Source organism: Notolepis coatsorum (genome assembly GCF_963971535.1).
Source record: "Notolepis coatsorum genome assembly, chromosome: 13".
NCBI lineage: Eukaryota > Metazoa > Chordata > Actinopteri > Aulopiformes > Paralepididae > Notolepis > Notolepis coatsorum.
In genome coordinates, this window is record NC_140177.1 from 109,125,256 (window position 1) to 109,144,212 (window position 18,957).

The 18,957-nt window shown below is 40.3% G+C and overlaps 1 protein-coding gene across 1 annotated transcript in view; it reads left to right on the forward strand.

Annotated features, from left to right (window-relative positions):
• Nucleotides 1-205: 205 nt before the first annotated feature.
• LOC311239458 (uncharacterized protein) overlaps nt 206-18,957 on the forward strand; it is a gene marked incomplete at its 3' end in the record, with an annotated part of 106,847 nt that continues 88,095 nt past the window's right edge. Inside the window, exon 1 of the mRNA XM_084327766.1 lies at nt 206-481. Within this exon, the coding sequence (XP_084183892.1) occupies nt 361-481 (121 nt within the window). The 5' untranslated portion in view covers nt 206-360. The remainder of the gene's footprint in view (nt 482-18,957) is intronic.

Here is an 18,957-nt window from a genome sequence, read left to right on the forward strand (position 1 = left end):
CGGGGGGCCAATCAGAGAGGGGCTTCGCTCAACCAATCAGAGAGGGGTCTACAGAAATGGGAGGGGTCTGCAAAAATGGAGTTCAACCAATCAGAGAGGGGTCTGCAGAAATGCGGCTACGAATTGTAGAGACGCGTCCGGGAGCAGAGCACACGTAGGCAACGGAATGACGTAGCTTCCTTCCAACATGGCGCTGACAGGTTACTAAAAGAAAACGATGGGATTTCCATCTTAATACAAGGATATTTGTATTTTCCCCCTTTACCGTGCAACATTAGCAGGCATTGCTGAGAAGAAAGACAACAGGAACCACATTCTGTCCGCTGGACAGAGCTGCCCCCTCCACGGTTCAATTACGTCATGTATGAGAGCAAAACGAAAAACATGTTCCTAACGCGAGCACTAGAGAAGATTTTAGCCGATAAGGAGGTGAAAAGGGCTCACCATTCCCAGCTGCGCAAAGCATGCGAAGTGGCATTAGGTGAGTATTGTTATGACAACGTGTCACTTTGAGTTGACGTAACGCCTAGCGGCCCGTACGCGAACTCCCGACTGCATAGCAGTCTAATTTCAGTTTGCATTTCAGGCCAAACAATATAGCGGTTTTCAAAACAAATGTTGCAAGATTTTGCGAATATTTTGTGTGTCGAATGTTCGAAACAAATCTTTTAGGCATCAGTCAAATCGTCTGCACATGCTGTATATTGTCTTGGGATGTAGCAGGTGTAATGGGACCCAAGGGAGGGGTGGGTAGGGTGTTCTAATAGATATCTATGGGTAGGGTGCTCTGACCCCTCCATCCCGTGGTAGCCTGGTGCCTCCCTAAGCTGACGTATTGGCTAAAGCTGTGTAATTAGCTTTCATATGAAGTAATCTGGCTGCTTGTACTTACTGAGTATAGTATTATTAGTAGGCTATAGGAATAACATATTTGATTGGCTGACCAGGCAGATAATTAATTTGAAATTTTTAAAAAGAAAGTGATTTAGCATATAAATTGTATTCTACCTAGTGGCCTGCCTGTACCCAAGTTTGGACAACATTGCAGTCACTCATTTCAGAGAACCTGTGACAGGGCCTGCAATGGAGCAAGGTCCAAGAAGGCCCACTGGTATCCGATCCCATTAGCTTTCAGAAACATTAACCGCTACATTACAACTATGAGGTGTGTGACTTCTGTGTGTTGAATGTCTGCTTGTGCCACTGACTCACATTTGCTAGATTTCCCTGCAAGTGATGTTGTTTAAAACTTTTATGAAACTTCAGACTAGGCTATGTCATCTAGGGCTGATTGATTGATTGAAAAGTTTATTAACAGATTGCAGAATGGGTACAGTACAGCTCAATACATACAATTGTTAAGGGGATGCAGACCAGAGAAAGACTTTCGTCTTGTTTACATTATTATTATTATTATTATTATTATTATTATTATTATTATTATTATTATTATTATTATTATTATTATTATTATTATTATTATATATGACACACACAACATGCAGATAGACAGTACTGTCTGCTACATCTATACATTTATGACATACCAGATTTGCAAATACAGTACTGTTTGTGATACAAAAAGTGTCCAGAAAAAGAGTGTATATACATTTGACGTAGAAACTTTACATTGGAGGAGGTTGGGTAGGTGGGGTGGGGGACACTGTACACTGTACATTGGCTATATCATCAGGCTATATCAGGCTATATCATCTAGGCTATATCATCTAGGGCAGGCTATGTCATCAGTGGTTTCCCTAGACTTATGAAACTTCAGACTAGGCTATGTCATCTATGTGGCTATATATCAGTGGTAGAGCCATATGAAATCCGTTTTATTATTTTCCAAATTCCATTTTATTTTTTCCCAAATTCAATTTTTTCCGTTTTAATATTTCAGAATTCTGTATTTTGCCTTTTATGCTCATTTTACCATCAGAAATAGTGTCTAATAAGTGGGAATGAATAAATGTCCACAATTGAATAAGATATAACAGTCCATTTAATGTTTTTAAGTGCTGCAACTCAGAAATACAGTTCAATTTTACACAATATTTTTCAATTAATATTGTGACAAAATAAAAATACATATTTCAAGTGTAAACAATAGATACAGCTAGCTACTACTGACATTATCACAATGACAATGTCAGTAACCTAGCTATATCTATTATATTGTGATGAAATATAGTAATGCATAATTTAGGCACCTTTAGTTTAGTTTATTTCATTTATAAAGAGGACAGTGAATAATGGCAATCGTTTGCATTAAACAAATGGATGGGTGCACTAGATTTAGCAAGAAGCTATCATTTCCATCTATAGTCCTATGTACTGTAACGTTTCATAGCTATTTAAGTTTATTTAGATTATAAAGGGCAGTGTATAATGACCGTTTGCATTAAACAAATGGATGGGTGCACCAGATTTAGCTAGAACTTCTAGAAGCTATCATTTCCATAGATAGTCTTATAACGTTACATAGCTATTTAAGTGTATTTAGTTTATAAAGGGCAGTGTATAATGACAATCGTTTGCATTAAACAAATGGATGGGTGCACTAGATTTAGCTAGAAGCTAAACGTCCTAACGTTATAGCTATTTAATCACAATAGTGTCGCAAGTGTTTTTGCGGTTCCAGTCCACGGAACGTTGACAGAATTAGCAAAACACCTTATCACCGGAGGCATAAAAGTCATTAGGATACTGTTCTGCTCTGAATTGAGGGCTTATTGTGGAATTGTTTAGCTTCTTGACGATGTTAACGCTGAAGCAGCCAGACGCTTGAGCACCGCGGCTGTGTTGTGTGTAACACGCTGTAGAGTCCCCGCCTCCCCGGTCGCGTGTGCACCAAACGTTCCACCCAAAAACGAAATTTCAGTCCAGATTAGGCCAAATTCTGCAATATTCCACGTTTTGCAGTTGATTCCATTTTTATTGGTTAATTCCGCGATTCCGTCCGCGATTCCGTGAACGCGGATTTCATATGGCTCTAATCAGTGGCTTCCCTAGACTCGCAGTATGAAACTTCAGACTAGGCTAAAGGCCTCTGCATGCTACAGCAAATTCAAAGCAACTTCAACACAACATCGGCGCGATTTCAGCGCGCTTGTTGCAGACAGTCTTGTAGACTGTGTTGCTTGGGCGTTGCGTACCTGTCTCCAAAATCTAATCTAAAGACCCGTTGCGTTGGTATTGCGTAGCAGTGATTGGTTGGTAGTGAATGGGGGCGGGGCTGTCTGTCACTTCTAGTGTTCCTGGCTCGAGACCAAAAGAAAACTTTCTGACAGGAGCTCGAGACCAAAAGAAAACTTTCTGACAGGAGCTCGATAGCTAGTGTATTGTTTCATTACACTTGTTTAATTGTTTGTTTAAAATGAATCAAATGCAGGAACGTATTGCAGAGGAGGTCCGAAAGTACCAACATTTATATAATAGCGGGTCTAAAGACTACAAGGATAGCATTATGACGATGAATTCGTGGAAGGAGATTGGGGAAACAATGGGGATGGACTGGGTTGATGTGGCGATATAACTATATTACACTATATACAAGAACACAAGCGAAAACAAACATAAACAGGGCTATTATTATACTAACGATGTATGGTTGAGAAGGGAAATCCGTTTGTAATTGCTAGAGTGCGCACCTTCGGCTGCCCAAAGTATTCAGGCAGGCGGGCTGGGCGCGCTCGAGCCGCACATCCGGGGTACATTTTGTTGCATCATAGGCTGCGCGTTGATTTTGCAGAAGCATAAAGGTAATGTGTCTGCAACACCGTTGCTTTGTCGATGTTGTGTTGAAGTTGCTTTGAAGTTTCTGTAGCATGCAGAGGCCTTAAGACTAGGTTATGTCATCTAGGCTATGTGGCTATATATCAGTGACTTCCCTAGACTCACCGCATGAAACTTCAGACTAGTAGGCTAAGACCAGGTTATGTCATGTTCATGGTACTGGAGCCTTAACACTTTAACTGCCAGAAGACGAGTTTAGGCGTCCTTCCCCGCCATGCTCAAGTTGCCGAAGACGCCGTAACTCGTCTTTGATATCAATATTTCAAAAATCTGTGATCGGATTTCATATTTCATATTCATGAGACCCACCAAAAAGCCCCACTGAACCCTCTAGCGGTTCAAGAGCGCCATCTGGTGGCCGATCGGCGCAATCGCCAAACAGGAAGTTACTTGGACGATGTGCTGTTTACCCATATTACTTCCGGGCACTCGGTATATGTCCCGGCACTCTAGCTCGTCACAATACATAGCGATCCGTTGCCAATAACTCGATAAACAACATGATTTGGACGTATATACCATTATACAACCTGGAAATGGACCGGGTATTCCAACATCCCATAATAGGAAAATGTATACTCCACGCTCATCGCCCAACGGCGCGAGGAAGATACGGTAAGATTCAGCGTTATTTTTCAATGTCTTCTATACTAACTGATCTGATGAACATATGACCCACATTAGATGAATGGTATAACGCTGCCCACGGAATTATAAACGCCCCCTCGGCCATCCGGTCAACATCAGATGACGTGTAGTAACTTCTAGAACCATGTCCAGTTGGAATCTTTTATATCGCGCCGATTGCCATCAAACTGTATTTCATCATCAATATAATGCATTTGGGGCTATAGATCACGTTCTGGAGAAAGCTGCAGAAAGAGATGAAAACATACTTATACTTTAGACCATACATAGTATGAATATGTGAATGAAAAAGTTTAACGTTGCTTCACCCTGAACATTACATATAGGACATTGAATGGGCCCTAATAATGGCAATCTAGCAATATAATCTAAAGTTATAGCCATGCAAAGAAGGGGAACTTATCCATAGACAAATAGAGCTGGCAACCCATGCATGGTCATGAATTTAACCTCCGGCAGTTAAAGTGTTAACAAACTTTTGCAACACAAACTTCAAACAGCACAGAATAAACTAATCAGAGTAGTTTTAGGCCTTAACTCCAGAACCCACATAGGGAAGACCCAATTTATCCAACTCCACTGGCTACCAGTTGAGGCTAGAGCCACACAGATACAACTAGGGATGGGCCACAAGATTCTAAACGGGAGAGCCCCAACATATTTTAACAACTACTTTGAAAGGATTGCACACAAGAGGAAGCCTGAGCAATGTAGTCCCCTGTAAGCACAACAGGAAGACAGGTGAATTTTCATTTAGATATAGAGGTGAAGTGGAACAAACTACCACTCAATATTAAGGAAACAGAGTGCTGCAGTGTTCAAATCCAGGATAAGGGAGCGGCTATTTAGTAACCTGCCACTGTAATGTTTGTGTGACTGTATGTGCTGAACCTCTGTTGAACCATAATTATTGTTTTTATGCACTTTATTGTTGAAAAATAATTATTTTTAATGCAACAATGAACCATGATTAATGCATTTTTTAATGAAACATTATTACTACTATTAACCCTTTCACTGCCACACGACAGAAGGTTAACCCTTTACTATCACACAACCGACGACATAGCAGTGAAAGGGTTAATGCACTTTAGACTATTCACTAAGAACAGGGCTGTACGTAGGCCTGCCGCGATAAGCAATAAATCGATTAATTGCCGCGATAATTAAAATGAATGCAATGATTTTGACGGGCGCGATTAATTGCTATTTGCGCGTTTGTTTTAACGAGGCGGAACCAGTCCAGTACCCCTCGTCAGTCACTCCGTGTGGGGGGCCGCTGGCCTTACTACAGAGCACAGCACGGGAGCTCCGTGGGGCACTAGCAACGCCACATATAGCTTAACTACATTTCTCAATAGTGTTGCTCCTTTTAACCAAATAGCGTTCTTTGTAGTGTAACGTTAGCTATTTTTAGACCCAAGTAGTTACTCGCTACTGCCCGGAGAAACTGGACTGCTAAATAAAGATTAAAGATCTAGTGTTGATGCTCATTCAATGCCAACAACATTAGCTAAATAGCTAACAAACAAAATGCAACGTATAGCATAGCTACAACACAGAATAACGTTAATACAATTACATGCATCATTGTTTACAATGAACGGGTGGGACTAGTCAAAGGACTGGACACGGGGACAAGTTAAACAACATACATTTATTATAACAGGTAATCGAGTTGCGCTCCCGTGCCTACGCACCACAGGGCTATTCTATTCTATACGGCTTTGACGCTTCCTCCTCATCGTTGATTGCCTGTAGTAGCTGCATCTAACATTAGTAGCTAACGTTAAAACTAACCTAAAGTTAGTTGTTCACCAACAATCTCAACATTTGTTTTATCATTAGCTCAAAAACACAGAACCGGACGAGATGCTGCTAGGATAATAACAACAATACTTCCGCTCCGGTCGGTGGGCTTCAAAATAAAAGTCTAAAACCGGAAAAGACGGAGCGGTGGGCTTCAAAATAAAAGTTTTGGGAAATACATTTCTCAAAAAGAAAATTCTCTAACCGGTCGCAATAATATCGCTTATCGCGATATTTTTGGGGGCAATTAATCGGCCAGCAAAATGTGTTATCGTGGCAGGCCTAGCTGTACGCTAAGCTTTTTCACTAGGGGCACAGAATGTTTTAGGGGCACTTTTTTAAAATAACAATTTTACCATTTATAGTTCAAAAAAACATGTTCCTCCTGCCTCATTACTGGTCCTTTTATTTAACATTTAAGTGCTTTTGTTTTCAGGTTTGTATCTTTTATAATGAACCAACTGAAGTATTACCACAGCTGCAAACATTTCTTCTTTAATTGATAACAGTGTTCATTAGGGATGGGTATCGTTAGTAGGGCTGTCTTAAATACTTCGAAGCTTCGAAGCTTCGTTCGATGGCACAAGCTTCGAACATTAAAAAAAAATCGAAGTTTAAAAAAATATATATATATATAATTTTTTTTTTCAAAAAATTCTTTTTTCAAATTCTTTTTTTACTTCGATGTGTGTGTGTGTGTGTGTGTGTGTGGACAGCCGAATCCCGTCCAATCTTTCGCCGTCGACTAAAGACTCACTTCTTCAACCATTATCTGAAATGATAAAAAAAAAAAAAAAAAAATCTAACCGTGACTAACCTTACTGTCATGCACTTGTCCTAATAAACTAACCTACACTGTAACACGCAACACTTTGATGAACATTGTTACTCAGCTGATAGAGTTGTACCCTTCTTGCTGTCTTGTCGTACAGAACTTGTAAGTCGCTTTGGATAAAAGCGTCAGCTAAATGACTAAATGTAAGTGTGTGTGTGTGTGTGCGCGCGCCTTGTAGAATTCCACACATAAGAAAGAAAGATACTGGGATGAATAAACAAAATAGGAAAAAAATTTTAGAAATGCATGCAATAAATACATAAATAAATATTAATCTCCATATATGAAATATAACATTTAGATAAGGTGCTACTGAGATGTTTTGGTGAGTTCTTAGTTTTTTTGTGGAAGTTGCCCTTCTTAAAAATGCATGAACATTCATTGATAATTGGTCTGTAGTGGAGTCTACAAGGTGTACATTGCCGGACCATGTAGAATCCGGACCTTGTAGACTGACATAATTCTGTGCATAGTTTAGTCTACACAGGCCATATTTCAAATAATCAAAATCTTACTTCATTCATCTTAAACATTCTTGATTTGGGGGATTGGTAGTTCCCATGAAATCTGAAGTTGTTCAAACGACAACAGCGATCCACCTTGAATTAAATCACACAGCCGAGTGAAACCTTGTTGGATGCGTCAGTCACGAAAGGGGCTACTTAATTAATTAATCCAACCCACTTTATTTATAGAGCACATTTAAAAACAACAAAGTTTACGAAAGTGCTGTACAAGTCCCACAACATAAGATACAAAAAAATATATATATATTAAAGAAAAATATAATTCTTTTTTTTTTTAATTTTTTTTCTTTTTTTTCGAAGCTTCGAATTAAAATCGAAGGTCAGCCCTAATCGTTAGATACTACTACTCTTATCGATACTGCTTAACGGTTCGGTACTTTATCGATACTCTTCTTGTCGGTTCTTTTTTATTCTTTTGCAAGAATTCTTTTTTTTATTAAGAACAGAATCGACATTGCTTTATTATTCTTTTATATAACTATTACTGCACATGCCTACTTTTTGATCAATTAATACAAGCAGTCATATAAATTAACTATTTTGGGACTTTCCTTTTTATTTAGAAAGTTCTTAAATCAGAATGTCCCACTAGGGCTGGACGGTATGGTCTAAAATTTATATCACGGTATAATTTGAAGCATAGACGATAACGATATCACGGTATATTAATTTATCTTAAAACTTTTTTTTTATTCTTCTGAAGGGGTAAAACACTGGTATGGCAGCTATTACTATACTGTTGTATTACTAGGACATATTTCACATAGTACAGAAATGCAAAACCTTTTCTCACGTGTCTGCGGGCAGGTAACACGTATCTTGGATCCAGTGCTTTGACCATGTCTTTAAAGCCCTTTTGATCGACAGTTTGAGAAGGAATCATGTCCTTAGTTACACAAGTAAACAGTGACAGCGTTTGTTATGTCGGTCCACCGCTGGCTTTTTTTGTCGTTAACTTAAAACGTAAATAATACAAAATAATCAAATGATTGTTACAGCTGCTGAGCTATACTATAGCTAATGTCCATCAATATCTGACTTTTTAATGAAATAGGTTCAAGAATCGAATCAGGATTGTTAGCAGAGAGAGAGAGAGAGGGATGGGAGACATAGTGAGTGAGAGGGAGGGAGGGGGCTGCTAGAGTGGAGCTAACGTTAACGTGTAGGCTACATCAACAGGCTGCTAGGAGTGGAGCTAACTAGGGCTGCACGATTTTGGGAAATAATCTAAAGATTTTTCGGACATATTGCGATTGCGATAACATTTGCGATTATAATAATAAAAAAAAAAAGCAGCCCCACAGAGGTTTATTTTAAAATGCGGCTTGCATCTGGCCTACGCGGTGGGTCTGTTCGGGACACCGAGCCTGAAAATGTTTCTTTTTACCTGGGAATCGATACCGGTACCCAACGGTACCTTTTTTTCTGTACTTTACTCTCCCTCTCTGAAGTCTAAACTTCACAACACACAATCTAAAACCCCTTACCTCCCTCTCCCAAACTGTTCCTACAACAATAACAACAACTTGCAAAGGAGATCTTGTATCTCAATGGGACTTCCTGGTTAAATAAAAAAAATTAAAGAAAATAAAAGCAGGTTTTTTTTGTTGCGATTTGCTAATTGCATCATTTCAAATCGCAAATTCTATTTAAAATCGATTAATCGCTCAGCCCTAGAGCTAACGTTAGCTTTCTGAGTCTACATCAACAGTTAACATTACATAAGGTTTTAGCGCGACGTGAGCATTCCAGAATGGCGAGGATGCAAAGCATGTTAGACCATTGGACTCGTCGCAGAGTTTACATTACACATAGAAACTGCGCGTTGTCACACAGCCTTCAAACGCAGGGCGGAAGAGCTAGTTTGCTTCTAGAATTGAAGCTCCGCTCTGCTCTGTGTCTATTATGAAATGACAATTGCGTGTTGACACGCCCACTACGCAAAGCCTCTGTGCTCCTAAATAATATTTTCCAGTTTGCACATATCTATTTTTAGGGGAAAATACGAGTGAAATAGTCGCACTGTCGAGCCCTGGCTGTGGTTACATGACATCATTGCTACTTTAGAGCTGCTCTACCGGTTACAAGGTATAGTCAAAATCCATACCGTAGCGCAAATTCATACCGTTTATACCGTCCACCCCTATGTCCCACCCAGACCATGCTGCAGAAACAAATTAGTGGGGGGGGCATAAAATGTTCTCGGGGGGGCACAATGGTTTTTCAACACAGGTTCCCTTTTATACGTTTCAGCTGGGACAACAGCGCTGTGGCTTGCTTGGCGTTGCCCACGGTGCTGAACTAAACAGCAGAGAGGCAATTGAAAAATCAAATTTCTCTATCTTAAGAACATTCACTTATACAAAAACAGACTGAACGGATATATATAACAGACCTGCTGGGGCAGCGGACTGAGAGCAGGGGACACAGACAGGCTGGATAAGATGGTCAGGAAGGCCAGTAGCGTGGTTAGGGTGTAGCTGGACGCCCTAGCGAGGGTGGCGGAGAGGAGGAGCCTTGCTAAGCTCCAGGCCATCAGGGAAAACCCCTCCCACCCACTATACACAGACTTGGCTGACAGGAGGAGCATGTATTGTTATAGGCTCACACTACCTAAATGCAGCACTGAACGGCACAGGAAGTCCTTCATTCCGACAGCCATCAGACTATACAATGCATCACTGTGCCTCACTGCATCACTGAGCACAGAGTGACAGTTACCATCTTCCTGGACTCTTACTTTTTAAACAGCACTGTGCAATATTACACCTACTGTAGACTTCAGTATATTTTTACTGTATTTATTTACTGTATCTTTTATTATATTTTTATTCTATTTCATTTTATTCTATTCTTAGGCCATTTGTTTTGTTATTCTTATTCGTGACTTGTTCTGTCTAAATGTTTAATGTTGAGTGATTTGGAGTGTCAAATTTCCCTCAGGATAATACATTTCTATTCTATTCTATTCTATATCTTTGAAAAGTCTCCATTTATTCAACACTTCTGAATTCACTGACAAACTGAACTGAACTGACAAAAATAAAGTGCATAAAAAAGCAAACAAAATTCCTCCACACCATCATTAGTAGAGCGGCAAGCGGCGTTTGGGGACAGAGTGAAATCTTCTTAAAACACTGCCCCTCCACTCATTCCTGAACTTTTTTGTTAAGTCCTTCTCAAATGCCAACTGAATTAAATTGGCCTTGCGTCGATGAAGCATACTAAGGCGATGTTCTGTAAAGATGTTCTTGAGGGTAGAAAACGAATTCTCACAGAGTGCCGTGCTAGCTTCAGTAGTGTTGTTGTTGACATCAGTGCCCACTAGGGCTAAGCATTTGGATAGTCTACTTTGATTGACAAAAAAAAAAGAAATGTTTTATTTTTATTTTTTTTTCTCAGGGTGGGCACAGCTGACTCAGTGGGCGGGCCAGGCCCCCCAATGCCCGCCCATGGCGCCGGGTCTGGTCCCACCCAATACCCAGCTGTTAAAAAAACGGTTCAATACTCTATTTTATTAGTAGAGATACTTTTAGAACAATAGCCTGATGCTGTATTTTCCATGAGTTGAGTGGATGCATGACTGGAGCAGTATGTGTGTGAGTGAGAGTGCACGCTTTGCGTAGTGGGCACGTTAACAGTGTCAGCTGAACTTGCACCAAACAAGGCATAGGATGGGGAAATAGTCAGACATCCCAGAATTATTTCATAATACAAAGTTTCTGAATGGATATTTGGATTAAACCAAGTTGTATGCAATGATGTCTTTCTCCGCGGAACACAAGTTACTTAATGTTACATGGGTCGCGCTATGCATGCTTAGCTTGCTAACGTTAAGATAGGAGATAGCAGTGTAATTTAATGTTAACACAGGTCACGCTTAGGGATGGGTACCTTTCACATTTGAACCGATACCGGTACCGGTACCTGTGAATCGATACCGGTACCCAACGGTACCTTTTTTCGGTACTTTAGTCTCAAGAAATTTTACTTACCTACTTCAGTCGTAAAAAAAAAGTCCAAACTTCAAATAACAATTTCGACAGTTTTCGGCTTGTCATTGCTCCGACTGCTTTGTTGTTGAATCAAGTCAAATCCTAGGTAAGCATATATTGTGCGTGTGAACGTTGACATGGAAAAAAAGGGTAAAAAAAAAAAAAAAAAGGGTAAAAAAAGAAATGTAATAAAAAGATTTTTAATTTTTTTTTAATTTTTTTTTTGGTTTCTCACTTGATTCGATACTCGGTAGTACCGACGTGTTTCGGTTCGGTACCTCAAAATTACCGAATTCGGTACCCATCCCTAGTCACGCTATGCATGCTTTTTTCTAGCGTTTCGTTCTCTCCGCTATGATGAGTTCTGCTCTGCTTCAGCACGGACACACCTCTCAACAAGTACCCGTATGTGCATGTGTGAGTGACTCGAGTCGTGCGAGTGTGTAACTAACAGCCCCGCTCCTCGGGCAGACGGAGAGAGACAGAGGGAGGAGAGATATAGAAAACGGCCAACAAGATTAGTTCGCAACGTTTAAATTCCTCGAAAAAAAAGGAGTGAAATGCGAATTAAAGGGTTGAAATCAGTACTCGCAAGGGTGCCCCCAATTTTTTTTTTCTATTCGCACAGGCTATTTTCTGGCGCAATATGCGACGCCCTCATCGCACTGTACAGCCCTGAATAATGCTCAATGCACTTCAAACAGACGCCAACGCGCCACCTGAACTTGGAAACAACAGGGACAACAATGGAAATAAGTCTTGGACTTTTCGTTCTATCCCTGACAATGCACATACACATGTTGATCTGTCAATTTTGTTATGTTTTTGTCAATAAATAATAATTAAAAGAAAATCTAGGCTATGTGGCTATATATTATCAGTGGCTTCCCTAGACTTACAGTATGAAACTAAGACTAACTAACTAAGACTAGCTTATGTCATCTAGGCTATGTGGCTATATATCAGTGGTTTCCCTAGACATTTGGGAAAAATATTTGTGGGCTCGTCCATTTTACCTTAAAGGGATAGTTCAGATTTTTGAACATTTAGTTGTATGAAATTAGGGCTGGACGCGGTATGGTCTAAAATTTATATCACGGTATAATTTGAAGCATAGACGGTAACTGTATATATCGCGGTATATTAATTTATCTTAAAATGGCTAACGTTAGCCTAGGGGTGGACGGAATAAACGGTATACGGTATAAACGGTATGAATTTGCGCTACAGTATGGATTTTGACTATACCTTCATACCTTGTGACCGGTAGACTAGAGCAGCTAGTCACAGCAGTAGCAATGACGTTAACGTTACTTGACGATTCACTCAACGTTTGCAGTGGTCGTTGCATAGTGTTTAATTTTACTGAGTTTTTCTCCACTTGCTCACGGTCACGGACCTTGCCATATAGTTTGGGGATTTCAATTTGGTTAAGGAGGCTGAGGAGACTTGCTTTAGCGCAGCAACGGGCTAACGTTAGCCGCTAAGCTAACGTTCTAATCAGGGTTTCCGTTAGAAAAAATTGTTGCCGGTCTCCGTGACCTGCAAGATTTCAATCTACCGGACAAATGAGATTAATTCCGGTCATAGTTTATTGAGCTTTAAAACAATTGATAGGCAGGCTATATAAAGAATGTCATCCTCAAGGCATGTAGATTTATAATAGTATTACTTAAAACTAGGCTACTTTTGCGTATAGTCATTAATATATTCCAAATAAAATAAGTCCCTCGATACTCCGTGCTGCTGCTGACTTGAAATAAAATAGACCGTGTCTGTGGGCAGTCGGTCCGACACTAAACAGCAGTCTGTTATAATCACATTTTTATGAGCTAACGAATTCCGTTATATTGGACATTTGTATTAATTATATCAAGCGAAGAACTGAGAAAGCAGAGAGACGGCAACATTATCGTGGTTTGCGTGACGACTCTCTCCACCTCGCAACGACTTATTTGCAAAGAGTATGGCGCTGCAGAGCAGCTGATTCAGCTGTTATTGGCTCTTTTCTGGGAACCGCACAGCAGCGCCCCCCACCCAACATTGGCTGAAAATGGCTGAATTGGAGTACTGCTGGAATACTGCATTGTGCTGCTGTTGCTATGGCTCTGCAGCTTCACAAAAGTTCGCACACCCAGCACTAAGCTCTCGCTGACAACGTCGTTGTCATTATTAGAAGCAACGAGGAAACAAATGTAATGATCGTTTCGTTCATCGCATAGGCTATTTAATTTTAGCCTATTTTAATACAATTCAAATAATCAAATTGTGCTTAGACTCAGGGAATTATTTTCACCGGACATTAAGACCGGAGAGATTAAATATGTCGGACTTCAACAGATTTTGCCGGTCAAATACCGGTAATTACCGGCTAACGGAAACGCTGGTTCTAATGTGACTCCGCGGCACCAGTTTCATTATTGAGGAAAGGGGGGGGGGGGGGGGGGGGTAATATTGACGAGGCTTGACAACAGAGGTTCAAAGATAACTTCACATTTATTGGCTATTTGTTTAATATCGCTTTATCCATCGGGCTGCTCTCGTTTCCAACTCTGTGTTTACAATGACATCCTGGTGTGACATCATCAACTACGGCAATTTAGGACGCTCAAACCTCAAACTCAAACCTATTACATCACGCTCTCTCGCTCTCTCTCTACGTTGTCAAACATGTACACTAAATTGAATAGGGATGCCCCGATCGATCGGCCACAGATCGTTATCGGCCGATAATCAGTATAAATATGCGATCGGTGATCGGTGATGATGCTTTATTTTCACCGATCGTCAAAACCGATCGAAAAACATGATCCAATTCTTAGCGGAGATCTCACTGCTGACTCTCTTAGGCACACGGAGCTGCACACAGAGCTGCGGCGTACTGCTCCTCCTGCTCCTCCTCCTCCTGCCCCTCCCGCACCCGTGTAAACACGGGTCTAGTCTAGTGGGACCTCCGTGAGCTAACGTTAGCTATCGTTACAAAATGACCCAGTCAACTATTCACTTTTAGTTTAATACATGATGAGGCATTGTCTAACGGTATCTAGTCGGCTAGCTACTGATAGCTCCTGATATCAACAAATGCTCCAGCAATAGTCTAGTACTAGTGTATGATACCTCCGTTAGCTCACGTTAGCTCACGTTAGCTCACGTTAGCTCACTGTTCAAAACGAAATGTCCCATTCAACTAAATAGTTCACTGAGGCGTTGTCTTAACGTTATCTAGCCGGCTAGCAGTAGCTACAGATAGCTCCTGATATCAATGTCTTATAACATTGATTCGATGCGTATTCGAGCCCCGGCTTGCATCGCAGTCACAAACTGGGCTAGCTGAGGGAGTAGGGTATATCTGCAGAGCCGCAGATATACCCTGCTGAGGGCATGCTGAATGTGATTTCATCAAAGCAGAGTATACACACAGACAGTGGAGATAGCGAGCATTTTGACTTGTTGCGTGGTGGCGATGTCTCGCAGATAATACAAGTATAATTATATAATATATATATTTTATAAAAAAAAAATTATATAAAATACATTTTATTAAATTTTTTTATCAAAAACGATCGATATCGGATCGGTATCGGCCAATATGGCTCAAGACGATCAGTGATCGGTATCGGTGGCAAAAAACGTGATTGGGACATCCCTAAAATTTTAGTTATGTTAGTGTTTTATTGTGTTTGAGTTGTTTGAGGGAAAGAAACCTCCTGTCCTGCAGTCATTTTTATTTTCACTTTGTGCCACTTGATTTTATTGTATTTCATGAAAAAAGTGTTTTTCGGAGATGGAAGTAACTTGAGAAAATGTTTTGCATTTTTCTATTGCAGTTTTGCACAATAAATGTTCTTAAAATACCTCTGTACTATGTGAAATATGTCCTAGTAATACAAGAGTACAGTAATAGCTAGGGATGTCCCGATCAAATTTTTTTGCTCCCGATCCGATCCCGATCATGTGATTTTATTTTTTTTATTTTTTTTTATATATTTTTTTGGCGTTTTATCGCTTTATTTGTTCTACTGGGCAGTCCAGTAGAGAGAGACAGAGGAGGAATGGGAGACAGAGTGGGGGGAAGACATTCGGCAAATAACGACGGGTTCGGGAGTCGAACCCGGGTTGGCCGATGTGGTTCGCCACTGGGGCGCCCCCCGATCATGTGATTTTGAGTATCTACCGATACCGATATTTCCCGATCCGATAAAAAAAAAATATATATATTATTATTATTTTTTTATCCCAATTTCTCACATTACATTCACCCTGAATGTTGACGTTATCCAGGTGAAAAGTTAACTTCATTCAAGCGAGGCATTGCAATCCTTGACATAAATCATTTGATGTATAATTAAATCAAAGGAAATGCGTTTGTTTTGGCAAAATTCTTCTGCTCTGTGACAATAAATAAATGAATGATGATATGCAATTTAAAACCAAAAATAAGGCCTCAGTATGAGTTTAAGACGTGAACATGGTCATGTTTGTTGAATAATCAATTTTTTTTTTTTTTTTGCCTATTCCGATCTTTGGAAAATCGGATCGGGACATCCCTAGTAATAGCTGCCTTCAGAAGCATTTATATAGAAATTTTAAGATAAATGAATATACCGTGATATATACCGTTACCGTCTATGCTTCAAATTATACCGTGATATACATTTTAGACCATACCGTCCAGCCCTACGTTAGCCCGTTGCTGCGCTAAAGCAAGTCTCCTCTCAGCCTCCTTAGCCAAATTGAAATGCCCAAACTACTGTATATGACAAGGTCCGTGAGCAAGTGGAGAAAAACTCAGTACAATTAAACACTATGCAACGACCACTGCAAATGTTGAGTGAATCGTCAAGTAACGTTAACGTCATTGCTACTGCTGTGACTAGCTGCTCTAGTCTACCGGTCACAAGGTATGAAGGTATAATCAAAATCCATACCGTAGCGCAAATTCATACCGTTTATACCGTCCACCCCTATATGAAATACTTGCCAGTAGTGTAGTCGATGCAAAGCTACTTACCAAGACCAAAAAAGTTTTAATCCACACCAGCGTTTCCGTTAGCCGGTAATTACCGGTATTTGACCGGCAAAATCTGTTGAAGTCCGACATATTTAATCTCTCCGGTCTTAATGTCCGGTGAAAATAATTCCCTCTAAGCACAATTTGATTATTTGAATTGTATTAAAATAGGCTAAAATTAAATAGCTTATGCGATGAACGAAACAATCATTACATTTGTTTCATCGTTGCTTCTAATAATGACAACGACGTTGTCAGCGAGAGCTTAGTGCTGGCCTGCTGGGTCTGCGAGTGCATGTGCAGCTGCAGAGCCGGAGCAGCAGCGGCACAGTGCAGTACTCCAATTTAGCCATTGGCAATTCACCTGTTGGGTGGGGGGCGCTGCTGAGCGGTCCCCAGATAGAGCCAGAAAACAGCTGAATCTGCTGCTCTGCATCGACATACTCTCGCAAATAAGTCGTTGGGAGGTGGAGAGAGAGAGAGAGTCGTCACGCAAACCCACGATAATGTTGCCGTCTCTCTCTGCCAAATTTCTCAGTTCTTCGCTTGATATAATTAATACAAATGTCCAATATAACGGAATTTGTTAGCTCATAAAAATGTGATTATAACAGACTGCTGTTTATTAATGTCGGGCGACTGCCCACAGACACCTATTTGATTTAAAGTCGGCAGCAGCACGGAGTCTCGGGACTTATTTTATTTGGAATATAATGACTATATACGCAAAAGTAGCCTAGTTTTAAGTAAAAATATTATAAATCTACATGCCTTGATGATGTCATTCTTTTGTTTTGTTGTCATTCTTTTGCCTATCAATTGTTTTTAAGCTCAATAAACTCTGACCGGAATTTCTCTCATTTGACCGGTAGATTGAAATCTACCGGACACTGAGGCCGGCAACAATTTTTTCTAACGGAAACCCTGATCCACACCACAACATGCAGGCAAAGGGGTTACCCATTTCCAACACAAAACAGCTGATGGCTAAAGTACCTGAATGTGCTGGTCAGATGTATTCGGTTGAAATTATGTTTTCATGTCATGATTGAAGTTTTGAGGGGCCCTCTGATTGGTCAGTTGAAATTATGTTTGACATGAAGGCCTTTCAGGCATAGTTCCTGGTATGTCACTGGGATAACCTTTCGGGCACTGCAAGTGATTTTTGCTATTCAGACATTCAGCCAGCTACGCTCAGGAACATTTGTGTCTTGCGTTTATTCACACGTCATCGCAATACCGGTAGATGGGCAATGGGCCAAAATGGCTCTTATTCTGCTTTTTGATTCCGGTTCTTAACGATTTATATTCATATTCACACTTGACTTCATACAGTTGAACCTGTAAATTATTGCATACGGTTTAATTTGGTTTATCTTGTTAACACATTGAGAGCCACGCCCCTATGCCCAGATAACCCCTTCCGTGCCAGCGCTTTAGTCAATGGGTGGTCGGAGATATTTGCGAACGCTTAAACTATATCTTAAATTATGGCTATGGGTCCAATACACCCGTCGCTTATCAATAACTTGCTTGCAGTCAACATGTACAAAACGGATTGTTTTTTCATTGGTACATTTCCGTTTTATACCGTTTTGAATACGAGTATAGTTTTGAAGATTTCTAGTGATTCCAGAGAAATCCGCCATAATAGCTCTTTAGTGGAATACACAAAACACGTTGTAATTTTTCGGCTGATTTATGAATCATTTTCATTATCGATTGTATATGTGTACTTATGCACGCTAGAGAAGCGGGCTGAAAAATCTATTATCCATGACCTGGTCAGCGCTAACGTCATATACACACACACACAGACACGTTGTGATCGCTATGAAAAAAACATCTGATTAACCCAATACTGGTCAAATAGAGTCCTTACCTCACATCAGATGTTCTGCAAAAAGATGAATCCAATTCCTGATCGCCATTCCAAATATTGATCGCGTTTATTGATCCAACGTTATAGTCCGAAACACATAATCGACGCTGCTCTGAGGGTCCTCAGTCAATCTGGTAACACGATACTGCTTGCCAGAGATGGGAAAACCCTGGACTGGACTTTTTTTCTGATGCACATGGCCACCCAATCCAATCCAATGATTTGCATTACCATCCGGGAGACGATAGGCGGCGGTATTTGCCCTTTTCGAGCTCAGACCCATTCACAATGATAATGTCAGACTGGATGGATGAAAAATGAATGGATATCGCTAATAAAAGAAATAACGATTAAATAACGAGAACTTGTCATTGGCACTCAACGCATGGCGAGTTAGGACGACTAATCTCGTCGTTGGCACTCAAAGTGTTAATGATTCAATAATAAATCCATTA